Here is a 13,341-nt window from a genome sequence, read left to right as displayed (position 1 = left end):
TTATATTTATATTTAAAGCAAAATGACCGAATAAAGCTAACATTCCAAACCTTTGGGAACTATGATGCCAACTATGTGCTTGCGCAAAAATGTCCAATCATCACTTTTATAAGTATAAAATAATATAAATAATATATTATAAATAATAAGAATTATAATTCTTATAAATAATAAGAATTATTTTGGACAAAAGAGTTTTAAACCTTGTATATGCTTTGGTGTTCCCAGACCTATCATGAAATAAACCAGGCTTACTACTCTGGTCTAACAATTCTTTTTCACACTGTTCAATCACACTGCATCTCTTCTCCACAGATACTACCTCTCTCCCACTCTCTGTCTAGCTATCCTCCCATTAAAGCAAACAAAATGTTCACTGTAACCCTACATTATTGCTCATTAGATCACAGATTAGTGGAGTGGAACTGCCTGGAGTTCCCAAATGAGAGTGACACTTGGAAAAAAAAACCAAGCCCATCCATGCCAAATGAAGGAAAGAAAGACTGAGCATGGGGTCACCCAGATCAATGATCAAAAGAGACCAAAGGAGGAGGAAAGTCCTTCCCCCTAAAATATTCTGTCATAAATCAGAATACAATCACACAACCTTCCCCTCCTTTTATTCATTTTGATATTGCAACCATTTGAAGTTTTTCCACCCTTTCAAAATGTGGAAAGTCAAAAAAAATTAGCATTCTCAGTTTTCCATTTCTTTAAGGATTATTTATTTATTATATCTGTCTATTGGCCTTTCTTCAGAAACCCAAGAGCTGTGCCCATAGAATCTCAGTCTCCTTCAAGGTACTGGCTGAACTTGGATCTACTTACTGCCAACCATGGAACTACCGTGTTTCTCATATTATAAGACATGTCTTATATTTATTTTTTCCTCAAAAACACACACTATGGCTTATTTTCAAGGGATGTCTTATTTTTTTCCTCCTCCTCCTGCCGTGGCCAGCATTGCTGCTGCGCCTATCACTATGTCTTATTTTCGGGGTATGGCTTATATTCCTTGAATGCTTAAAAATCCTGCTATGGCTTATTTTATGGGTATGTCTTAAAATATGAGAAACAGGGTATACACCATGGAACACTTTAATGCCATTTCTTGGACCCAAATAATAATTTAGTAATCATTTAGTAATTAACATTTAGGTTTCATTCATTTCTCCATTCCAAGATACTGCTTCTTAAGTGAAGAGTACTATTATGCCATTGTACCATAGCTTTCTGACTGGCAGCCAAGGTAATGAAGACCAGCCAACATTCTGAAACAATGTATGATTTCCAGTAACTAATGTCAAAGTTTTTCTTTAAAAAATCAACTTTGTGGAGAAACATTTAAAGTGGCCTTATTTAACACCTATGCAAAGGGGGGAAAGTAATCTAACATTCTGGAAGCAACTTCAAAAGTAACCACGAGAAATGGAATTGACAGCCAACTCTACATTTGAAATGCTTTTTAATAATCTTTGATAGTAAGAGGTTGCCCCCAAAAAACAAGTAAGCAACTTGTGTTTTTCTACATACTTGGCAGAACAGCTAAACCACAAACTAATTCTTATGAACAATGGGGGCCAAGCTAATAGCAAACAGCATGCTATCTGACTGCCCTATAAAAGGTGTAGAAACATAGTCCAGAATCCATATTAGACAGACACATACTAGAGAAAACTGTGCAGAACCGCAGATTAATTTCCTGCATTTGTTGTCTCAGCACTACCCACAGCAAAAGACACAAACCTCTAGAGTGGTACCTTGGTTCTCAAACTTCAATCTGTTCCGGAAGTCCGTTCGACTCCCGAAACTGTTCAAAAACCAAGGTGTGGCTTCTGATAGGCTGCAGGAGCTTCCTGCACTCAAGCGAAAGCTGCATTGCACGTCTGACTTCCAAAAAACATTTGCAAACCGGACACTTACTTCCGGGTTTGTGACATTCAGGAGCTGATTTGTTCAACAACTAAGCCGTTTGAGAACCAAGGTACCACTGTATTAAAAATGAAAGCAGCAGTTTTCATTTTTAATACAGTGGTACCTTGGTTCTCAAACGGCTTAGTTGTTGAACAAATCAGCTCCTGAATGTCACAAACCCGGAAGTAAGTGTCCCCACAGTGTTTAGTATTCCCCACAGTATTTCCCATTGCTCACACTGACTGGAGAATTAAGAGTACCAGAACATGACTTGCCACCTAGAACTGCTGAAATGCTTATCACTTTATTTCTTTTAATTGCTCTGTTAATAACTGCTGATGATTGAACATCAAGAAGGTCACCGTAAATCCCCCACTTCCAATGCTTGCTCTTGGGAACATCCAATGTATTCCAGTCTTCATGCAATGCAGCGTTGCAAAGCTAGTTTGGAGTTTTTTCCAGTATTGCAAAATGTAGATACAGTGGTGCCTCGCTAGACGAATTTAATTCGTTCCACGGGTCTTTTCTTATAACGAAAAATTCATTTAGCGAATCCCATAGGAATGCATTGAATTTTTTTTTAATTTCCCCCCCCCCATAGGAACGCATTAATTGAATTTCAATGCATTCCTATGGGAAACCGCGATTCGCTAGATGAATTTTTCATAAAACGAATTCATCTAGTGAGGCAACCTCCGCTCGAAAAATCCTTTCGTTAAGCGGAAATTTCGTTAAGCAGGGCATTCGTTAAGCGAGGCACCACTGTATAGGACAGCGCTATACTGATTCAAATGGGTCTTCTTTAAGTATTGAATGTCTGGATCTAAGCTTGATGTTTATGGGGAACTGGAAACCTGACGTCTATATATAGCACAGTCACAGGTACAAGGCTTGAAGCCAGATACCAGAGCTGCCATTGTCCAGGCTACTAGTTAAGACTACAGTCAAAAACATGTTCTACCACATTTCTAACGCCTTTCAGAAAATAATTAAATATTAAAGCTCAATAGCTAGCTAAAATCATTTTGTTTTGTTCAAAATAGTATTCCAGATCTTATTCCCCTGAATAAAACTGCATTGCTATATTACATAACAGACTTCCAGTAACGTGTTTGAACAAAACAGTTATGTCCTCAGATTCAATGACGACCAATGATAGAATACGGTTCTGGCAAAATAATCATTACAAGAACTTAATTATATTAATTACTCTGCTTCTAGCTGTATAAAGATTGTTTCTAGATTCTGGATAGCTGGTATGTCACATTTCTCTGAGGGTGTATGCTTGTCTGCTGCTGAATCATTGTTCGCTGTAGAAATGAGAGGGGAGAATGATTTCCTATTCCTCTAACAAAGTGCCATTATACACTAGACAGACTACATTTCAGAACAAATAATGGAACAGACATTGCCCTTAGCATTATCTTTAATTCAAAAATTCAATACATCCCACTTGGCAGTAACATTTACAAATTATAACATACTCTTTCTACAAGTTAAAAGCTAGCAGTAAATGCAACACCAGTATCTTTTTTACATTAGATTTAAACATAATATAGTAAGCTCTTATTATGTTAGAACACACTATATAACCTAGCTGACCATGCTGGGAGAATGACACAATGTTATTCATTACAAATGGTCAGTTAGGTTATGGTCAATGTACCCAGATAAGCAGCAGCAGTATATCACATACACTTCCAGTTTAAGTGGAATGCACTATATTTGTAAAGTTGCCAGGATGACAGCCTTAGGACAGGTCCTGGCCAGAACTCTTGCAATATTTCATTTCATTGCTGAACCTCAATGTTCCGTAACTAATTTCCACATATTTCCCATACATATGCACTTGATCCTTCTGGGACTGCAGTAACAGCTTTTTGAATTTTATTTCTTTACTTCATAAATGCTGAATTTGCATGATCACATCAATACCTCTTGAATTCGTGTGCACCCTGATGAATCCGAAGTCACGGGGGACCTTAGGATAGAATGGCTGTAGCCAAAATATAGGCATGCAAAACAACTTGTTTCAGCAAAAGCTAGACCTGCTTAACAGAAAAAGCTGGTTGGTTTTTTAAAATGCCCTCTGAACAGGAAGAAGGGTGAGGAAATGCCAGCAAGAAGAACTGTCACAGCTGCATTCAGGTATCAGTGGATCACAGAATGCAGTGCTGAACAGGTGATAGCATGTCATTTTTTCCTCCTTTCTAAAGATTTGCTCTGTTTATAAATATCAAGTTGTTGTCCTTGAGGTCTTATGATATTTTTCACTTGAAGCTGAAAAGTTGCTAAGAATTCCAAATACAGTGGTACCTCGGTTTACGACTGCTGCGGTTTGCGACTGATCGGTTTGCGAACGCCGCGGACCCGGAAGTGCTTACATCCGGGTTTCGCAACGTGCACATGTATAGAAGCGATCTGCGCAGCGTGCACATGTGCAGAAGCGCTCTATCGGTGCTTCGCGCAAATACAGAAGAGGCGCTCCATTTACAGACTGCTCGGGGAGCAGCTGGCTCCCCGGAACCAATTGCATCTGTAAACCGAGGTACCACTGTAGTAGTATACGCCACAGGAGGCATCCAAACACTGTAATCATAATTTATATATAAAACAAATTTTTGCTGTGTAGTTGAAAATGTATCTTTTGTTTGTTTGCCCTATAGCATATCTTAATTTTTAAGTTAATCTTTTAGCAATTGCTAGGGACCAGATTTGACTGTATAATAAATTCATATTTAACCCCTCTAAATCTTTCCATTTTCTGATAATAAACATGCTGGTATGTAGGTAGTGTAGGAAGGAAGATAAAATCAATTATTTAACCAGATCAACCTCATTTGGCTCATCCAGTATCCCCAGTAATGCAAATACTATTCTTGTTTAGTTATTGAGTCATTTTCTAGGAGCACCATCTCCCAAAAGGCTGACACTAAAGAAGTCTCTCACAGTAAGTGGAAATATGCACCTTCATATTTTCTTGAAGCACCGGTATTTACTTACCATTTAATAATATCCTTTACTAAATAAAGGGACTTACCTACCTAAATGTATGCTCTTTTTCATTAAAATTCTTCAGGTTTCAGGCATTATTGTAAAAATCCCTAATCCAATATAATTCCTTTTGTCACCCTTAAATAAAACTATTCTAATTATAGAAAAGTGGATGATAAAAAGCAAGAAAGTGAAGGAATTGGTTGCTTCCATCTGGGTTTGAATATTGTAATAGTTCTTAAGAATGGACTTTGTAGGTCCTTAAGATTTTTATTAAGACAACAAGTTGCTGCTACAAGGATTCCAACTTGACTATCATTTTCTATACTGATCCATGCTTTAAACATTTTCTTTCTTTACTAATGGTATTTGTTAACTGATCTGTCTTGTAACAAACAAATATTGGGGATAACCAGGACTTTTCAATGAGCTGGAACTCATTGAAACTCAGTTCCAGCATGTCTCAAGTGGGTGCCATTGCCATTAAAAGAGAAGGCATTTATGGTGAGTTCTGGCACCTCTCCATCTAAAAAAAAAATAGCACTGGGGATAACCTAACACCTTTCACCTTTTGACTTTTATAAATGATTTTTTAAAATTCATTATCTCCCCTCATCCATTGTTGAAATATTTAACCTTCAATTAATTTTTGGCAATAGTGTAATGTTTTATTGGAAATAAAAAATGGAAACCCCTGGAAAAGATACAGCCTTCTTGATAAATAATGCATTTTAATTACTGCTGTTTTCCCTTTAAATTGATCGTTTTTGCTAACTTTTAATAGTTTTTATGTTTGCTTTATAAAGGATATAAAATTAGCTTGCTAAGGTATATTTAACTGTTTGGGTATAATGACATTTAAATACCGTACCAAAATTGTTTTGAACCAATTGGTTATTGCAGCATACCAGGAAGGCATTTTAAGTACTGAACTACTAACTAGTAAACTAAGAGAAGATTCCAAAAGTCTTATGAAACTAGCCCAGAAGAAGCCTTATTCACACATCCCATTATGTCCTTAGGCCCCATGTTTGAAAAAATACAGACCCACTTTCCGCTTGGCCCCTCACTATCCAGTTCCATGTCTTCATCACCATTTCCACAGGTCCTGGCTTTCCAGGTCACTGCCTTTTCTTTGAGCCAATCTAACAGTCTGCTGCCTGACTTCTTGTAATTTTTGGGTGGGTGCCACCTGGATCCGTCAAATTGTAAGTTTTTATTTTGTCTAATAAGCATAGAACTTCATCTATTGTCACCACTATCTGCCACAGTTCCTAAGACTTCCCTTCTACAAAGGTTAGTTCAGGCACTGGGATCTGCCCTAAATCTTCCAAGGGTCCCAACCACCTCCCTAGATGGCTTCATGCTATTGATAAATTTAAATAACTTCTTTAATGTTTTTAGCAATGTGTTCATCAAATCCTTTTTCGGCATCCCTTACTGTCTGTTTCCATATTTATCTTGCCAAAGTTTGTGGGTTTTATGGTTCATTCATTTGGACAGGATTCTTTTTTTAAAAAGGAAGTCTTATTGCCTCTATAAGCTACTCTGGCTCTGAACCACACCAGCTACCAGTGGTTTAGAGCCTTCCAGATCTGCACAAGGCAGCATAAACAATGGTGAGGGAAGATGGCAATTACATGTAGTCCAATAACTTCTGGAGGGCCACAGGTTTCCCAACCCTGGTTTAGAACCTTGAACTCATCCACTCCTGAAAAATAACTGCAGCATATGACAGACAAAGTCTGGCAGCTACTTTGTGTTAGAACTGTTATTTTTTTCTTGAAGTGAAAGCTTCATTAAATATTGTACTGTGTAAGTACAGATAACCTCTTAAAACCAACCGTTTCAGAGGCACCCTGCCCAAAATTCATATTATATTCAATTGTCTGTAATAGTAGTCCAACAACTTGTTTAAAACAGAAGGTTGCTGATTTCCAGGAGCCTCACATGGCATAGTAAGCTGATCCAGCAAGACATCAAGGGTGTAGCATTTGGGTGTAGTCAGGGCTGGATAAGGAATATGAATGAAGGGAATTGCTAAGCAGTTTATCTTGGCCTAGGGCAGGGGTCAGCAACCTTTTTCAGCCGTGGGCCGGTCCACCATCCCTCAGTCCATGTGGTGGGCCGGACTATATTTTTTTTGGGGGGGTGCCCCACAAATAACCCAGAGATGCATTTTAAATAAAAGCACACATTCCACTCATGTAAAAACACCAGGCAGGCCCCACAAATAACCCAGAGATGCATTTTAAATAAAAGGACACATTCTACTCATGTAAAAACATGCTGATTCCCAGACTGTCCGTGGGCCGGATTGAGAAGGCAATTGGGCCGCATCCAGCCCATGGGCCCGAGTTGCTACCCCTGACCTAGGGAACTCAAAGTCTTGCCACTGGGCTTAAGACTCCTGTTGAGTTAGGATGATCATACCAGGGTTGTAACTGACTTCCTATTCTGATACAGTGGTACCTCAGGTTAAGTACTTAATTGGTTCCGGAAGTCCGTACCTAACCTGAAGCGTACTTAACCTGAAGCGAACTTTCCCATTGAAAGTAATGGAAAGTGGATTAATCTGTTCCAGACGATGAAAAACACCCCCTAAAACAGCAATTTAACACGAATTTTACTGTCTAACAAGACCATTGATCCATAAAATGAAGGCAATAATCAATGTACTGTACAGTGGTGCCTCGCAAGACTAATTTAATTCGTCCCATGAGTAGCTTCGTATAACAAAAAATTTGTTTTGCGAAGCGGCTCCCATAGGAACGCATTGAAGGGCGGTTTCCCATAGGGTGCCTCGCAAGACGGGGAAAAAATTTGTCTTGCAAGGCACCCTATGGGGCGAAAAGAATTTGTCTTGCAAAGCGCGCCATAGGAAACTTCGTCTTGCAAGTCTCCATTGAAATCGCAAAACACTTTCGTTTTGCGAGTTTTTCATCTTGTGAGGCATTCGTCTAGCGATGTACCACTGTACTATAAAATAAATAAGACAGTATTATAGATAACAAAAATTAACATTTACAGTGGTACCTCAGGTTAAGTACTTAATTGGTTCCGGGCTGCCATTCGCACCCCGAAAAGTACTTAACCCGAGCGGCGATAGCACGCGTGTGTGAAGCACCGATAGAGCACTTCTGCACATGCGCTAAGCGCGCAGATTGCTTCTACGCATGCATAAAGCGCACTGATCACTTCTGCGCATACGTGCGCGGCAGAACCCAGAAGTAAACACTTCCAGGTCCATGGAGTACTTAACCTGAAAGTACGCAACCTGAAGCATACTTAACCCGAGGTATGACTGTACTCTTCACTACATAGCTGTCTGGGATGGAGGAAAGGCATGGTGCTTCACATTTTTTACACCAAAATGCAACTAACAGGTTGATTAAAACAGACTTAGTTTGCATTATCACATGAAAATCCTCAAATATGTACAAAAGGTAAATGCATGGGTAACAAAGAAGGCAAATAGTTAACAAATGTGTGTGTGAAACTCTAGCAAATCATATCATCAAGTCCAACAACCAACAAGCTCCTGTAGGTAAAAAAAAAACAATCACAAAACCCATGAAAGAACATCTAGATAAAAATCAAACTCCACAGAATGGACAAGCTTGCCACACACACAAAACTGTGAGCCAACAAGGGAAAAAAGTTTGAACAGGCAATTAAAGGGGGGGGGAGCACAAGGCCCAGATGGGTTTTCAATGGAGTACATTTTCAATGGGTATCTATAAGAGCTTCCTAGACAGCATTATAGAACCATTCAGACAAAGGTTCCTGGACGCCATTCAAAACAAAGGCAGCATTATAGTAATTAGAAGAAAATGGAATGCTTAATTAACTGGGAAAGAGCCTACACTTTGCTCATCATACAGCCCCATCAACTGATCTATTTGGATGCCAAGAAAATAGGTAAGGCTTGCTGCTAAGACTGGAAAGATTTTCTCTCTTTTTTTCCAAATTAATAAACCAAAGCCAAACTGATCTGACCCAAGAGGCTGCTGCTTCTCAGTCACCCTTAAGAAACACTGGGGTTTCTCAATCTATTTAAAAAACAGCTTGTTCAATAATGTATCAGGATTGAGAGCCGGAACTTAATGTACTGAAGAGAAGATACAACATACACTGATGAACAGCAGGGTTTTGTGTAAATAAAGGCTTTCTTGATTATTAAAACGGCTTTAGGCTGCTCCCATTAGGGTTCTAACAACACAGAAGAGACATCCACATATGAAAACCCACACTGGGACAAATGGGGACAGAGCACATTCTTTATTCTTTTTTAAATAATTTTTTATTAAAGCTTTTCCTCGCTTACTAAAGCACATGCATTGTCTCTTTCTTCGGGTTGTGTTTTCTACAGATCATTTGCATTTGCTGTGAGACATTGGTGTTATATGCAGTACAGGGTTGGGAAGAAAAGAGTGGGGACGGGAGAGAGGGGTGGAGTGGTAAAGCTTATGTTCTTTTACTTAGTGTATGCATGGGGTTTTTGTGTCAGTGTCACTTGAGTAGGTTCTCTTTCTATTTACTACTTATGTTTCTTTGTTGGTGAGAGAGGTTGGGGTGGCCTAGGGTGTGGCTGATTGTCTTTGGTTGGCTGCAGTGGGATTTGTTTGTGCATGGGGGGTTAGGGTTAGGGTTAGGGGGTTGTTGGGTCAAGTTAGCCATATTGAATTGTATGCTGTTGGTGGCTTTGTCTTGTTGGGCTGTGTATGTGATAAAGGGGAGCCATACTGGAGTGAAGGCGTCCTCTTCTATTTCTCCCCATGTCACTTTCAGTCTATTGGTTAGCTTTTCTAGTAAGGCTGTTTCCCATAATACATAAGGGTCCCATAATACATAAGGGTCTGGTGGTGACTTCTGTTTCAGTGTATCTGAAGAAGTGTGCATGCACACGAAAGCTCATACCTAAGACAAACTTAATTGGTCTCTAATGTGCTACTGGAAGGATTTTTTTTAATTTTGTTCTGACTATGTACCTACCTGTAACTAGTACTTGATACCAGTGTTCCATGTTTATTCCTGACAGGTCCCTCCAGTGTCTGGCTATGATGTTTCTGGCTGCTGAGAGCAGGTGGGTTATGATACCTTTATAGTGTGAGTGGGCATTGTTATCTTGGAAGATGTTCAGTAGGGCCAGTTCTGGATGTTTTGGAGGAAAGGGTATGCTATTGTGGGAGTGTTTTTGATTATGTCTCTCTCGAAGTGTACCCATTGTTTTGTCTCATCTTCTAGAATGTATGGGATTATGTGGCACACTTGGTTGGCGATGTAGTATAGTTCTATGTTGGGGGTTCCCCATCCTCCTTCTGAGTTGGGGAGGTGCAGGTGTTTGGGGCTTATTCTTGGCTTTTTGTGTGAGAAGATAAACAAGTGTAGTTTTTTCTGCCATTTGCAGCGTTGGGCTGGTGGAATCCAGATTGGAAGGGTTTGGAATAAGTAGGTTAATTTTGGAAGGTTGATCATTTTGATCATGGCTATTTTAGCTGAGAGAGTGAAGTTAGTATTACTCCATTTCTTCAGGTATTTGTGAATTTGTCACCATAGGGTTTATAACTGTGGTGGTATAGTTTGGTGAGGTTTCTGGTTATTTGTACCCTAGGTATCTACTGGGTACGGCATAGTTTTATCTTTGTCATGTTGGTGAATTCTTTTTGGACAGGGAGTGTTGAAGCACATAGCCTCAGATTTTGCAAAGTTTACTTGTAGGCCCAAGGGACAGAGCACATTCTGAAGCATATCTCTGAAGTCCTGTTTCTAATATTAACCTCTGAAGGAGGGACTTCTCAATGCAGGAAGTTCATCATGTTCCAGAGATTTTGAACATTCAGATCATTCCAGCTTAGGGTGTTACATTACAACTACAGGTAACAAACAGTGAGCAAGTCATGCTTCTTAAAAACCCCACTTCCTCAGTGTCTAAATTGGCTTACTGAATATTAAATATGATCCCTAAAGAAGTTTTTCTCTGTGATTTGCCTACTGTATAAATCTTATGTTTAGAAGAAGCAAAACATTTCTAAACATTAACTTAATTTGTTAAGATGATCAAATAAGAAAGCATAATGTTCAATGTTAAAACAGGAAGCCATCAATGTAAATATACTGTCAAAAGAACTGGAATTCTATATCATCTTGGCAGCATGCAAACCAATGGAAAAAAGCCACAATCTTACACTGGGCACTTGGTAGCACCCACTCTGGAATATACCTATAATTTAAAAAATAACACCTAATTTGAAATTTTGACTAGAAGCTCCAGAGACTTTTTAAAAATGTTTTTGCATTCCTTTATGACATATAGAGCTGACCATAATTTTCAAGACAACTCTTTTCACAAGCTTGGCAAAATTGGAACTACACTTAATGATTCGATAAAGTTGACAGTCTTTACATAGACTTTGTTATTCTAACTCATATGCAACTACTTGTTCTACATACCTATTTTATAGCTTTGTTTCTCATGTTTTAATTTATGTCTGTAGTTATAATTTTTATATGTTTTATATGTTTTATATATATTATAAAATGAAATAATAATAATAAACTTTACCCCCCAAAATAAGGGAAGCCATAGAATAGAGAAGATATAAAAATTCTCAAGTCTTTTAGCATGCTTTAAGGGTATGGATACATGCACATTACTTTTCACATAAGCAAGTAATGTTACCATAAAATTCTGGATCTGATTCCTTGGTTTGCGAATTAAGTTACATGTGTTTTTCTTCTTAATGGGTTGGATAAATAATTTGTACAATGCTATTTTTAAAAATGCCATATATAAAGAACAACATTTGCTTAAAAAGCTTCAAATTTGGAAAACGTACAGTATACCTCCCACAAGTCAATATCACTAACAGCTGTTGCAGAATCTTCTTGGCTCTTGCACAGTTTTAGGCAAAAGGGTTTTGGAACTACTAATCAGCATTCATACAGCATTTCAGGTTGAAAAATGCTCTGTGGTCTTCAAGATTGCCCTTCAAGGTACCACTGTCACTATTATCACCATATTAAAGATAGGTAACCATATCTGAGAAATAGGCCACCCAATGCATATATAGTAAAGAGTGGACATAATGTTGACCTTTAAATTCCTAAACAGCCTAGGACCTGGATACTTTAAGGACTGCTTCATCAATAGGAATCTTCCTAAATAATGAAATCAGCATTGCATGCCAAAGGATCCCATCCAGGTGCATGCAAAGGTATGGGCTTCTGAATTCACATATCCCCATCAACAGTTGCACTTTCCTAGCCTCACCACCACCACCCATCAGGAATGTCAAAAAGAAAGACCACACATTTTGACAAGACAGCACTAAATCCATCCGTTTCAATAAATGCATAATTTACTGAGCATCGTTTTGCGTTAAGCACAGAAAATTGATTTTCCGACTGCTAGAAACTAATGAACATCTAGGCTTCATTTGTCTCTTTAACTAGAAGTGTAATTCTTGTTTGAGTTAGCTTTCTGTCTTTCTTCTTCTGTGAAAGGATTAAGTCTACAGTGAGTCAACTCTTTTAAAAAGCTAATCTGAGATCTAAGAAAGTGCCTTACATTGAGTTAGACCATTAGTCCATCGAACTGGCAGTATCTCTCCAGGGATTCAGACAAGTGTCTTTTCCAGCCCTACATGGAGATGTAAGAGAATTAACTCCGGGCTTTCTGCATGCAAAGCATATGCTCTTCCACTGAGCTATGACACCGACACATGTACTTTTGTGAACTTTTCATACTAGTGAAGGATACCCCAAAAATGGGGAAGTACAAACACTAACAGGTTTATTGTTGTAGCTTAACTTCTCATGGACTACAGTACCACTTCATCAGTTGCATGAAGCTACACATATGACAGAGCAGGTTTAATCTGTGATAGTTTGTTCCGGTTTTGGAAATTTCAGTTGGCCCAGAATTTGACAGCTAGGTTAATGGTTGGTGTTAGCTGCAGAAAGTGCATAAAACAAGTATTATGTAAGCATTGCTGCTTGCTCATTTGTTCCCAGGCTAAATTCAAGGTCCTAGTGCTCACCTTTAAAGCCCTTAAACAGGTCTAACCCCAGGGTACTTGAGAGAGCTGGTTCACTTATGTTCCTTCCATTGCAATTTGGGAATGAACACCTGTTGAAAATCCTACCATTTATCAGGCTGACGGCCACTATCAAATGTTCAGTGTAGACCCAAATTATGGAGCCATAATTACAAATGCAGAGTTTTGCCCATTCCTCACAGTAACCATATTATAAACAAGATTAACCCTCACCCTCCTGGAGTTGGAAATCTGTGCTAAATTTTTAAAAAGTTAGGAGCAGGAACTGCAACTTGACTGCTAACCATTAGCCTGAGAGTAAACATGAAAAGCTTTTATACAGAAGTGTGTATATTGCTGGGAGCTTTACGCATTCGAGGACAGAGAGTGCTAA

General features: G+C 38.7%; 1 protein-coding gene across 5 annotated transcripts in view; it reads right to left on the bottom strand.

Annotated features, from left to right (window-relative positions):
- ARL15 (ADP ribosylation factor like GTPase 15) overlaps positions 1–13,341 on the bottom strand; it is a 152,708-nt gene that overhangs the window by 76,445 nt on the left and 62,922 nt on the right. The window contains exon 5 of one of the 5 annotated variants that reach the window (XM_060280305.1): positions 12,479–12,550. The exons of 3 other annotated variants lie outside the window; for them this stretch is intronic. In XM_060280305.1, the coding sequence (XP_060136288.1) occupies positions 12,485–12,550 (66 nt within the window). In that variant the 3' untranslated portion in view covers positions 12,479–12,484. Of the gene's footprint in view, positions 1–2,026; positions 12,551–13,341 lie in introns of those variants that run through there. One more of the 5 variants, XM_060280304.1, reaches the window with a different exon arrangement.

This window comes from Zootoca vivipara, chromosome 11 (assembly GCF_963506605.1).
Source record: "Zootoca vivipara chromosome 11, rZooViv1.1, whole genome shotgun sequence".
NCBI lineage: Eukaryota > Metazoa > Chordata > Lepidosauria > Squamata > Lacertidae > Zootoca > Zootoca vivipara.
The sequence above is the reverse complement of the archived record's forward strand: the minus strand, read 5'-3'. Positions and strand labels throughout refer to the sequence as shown.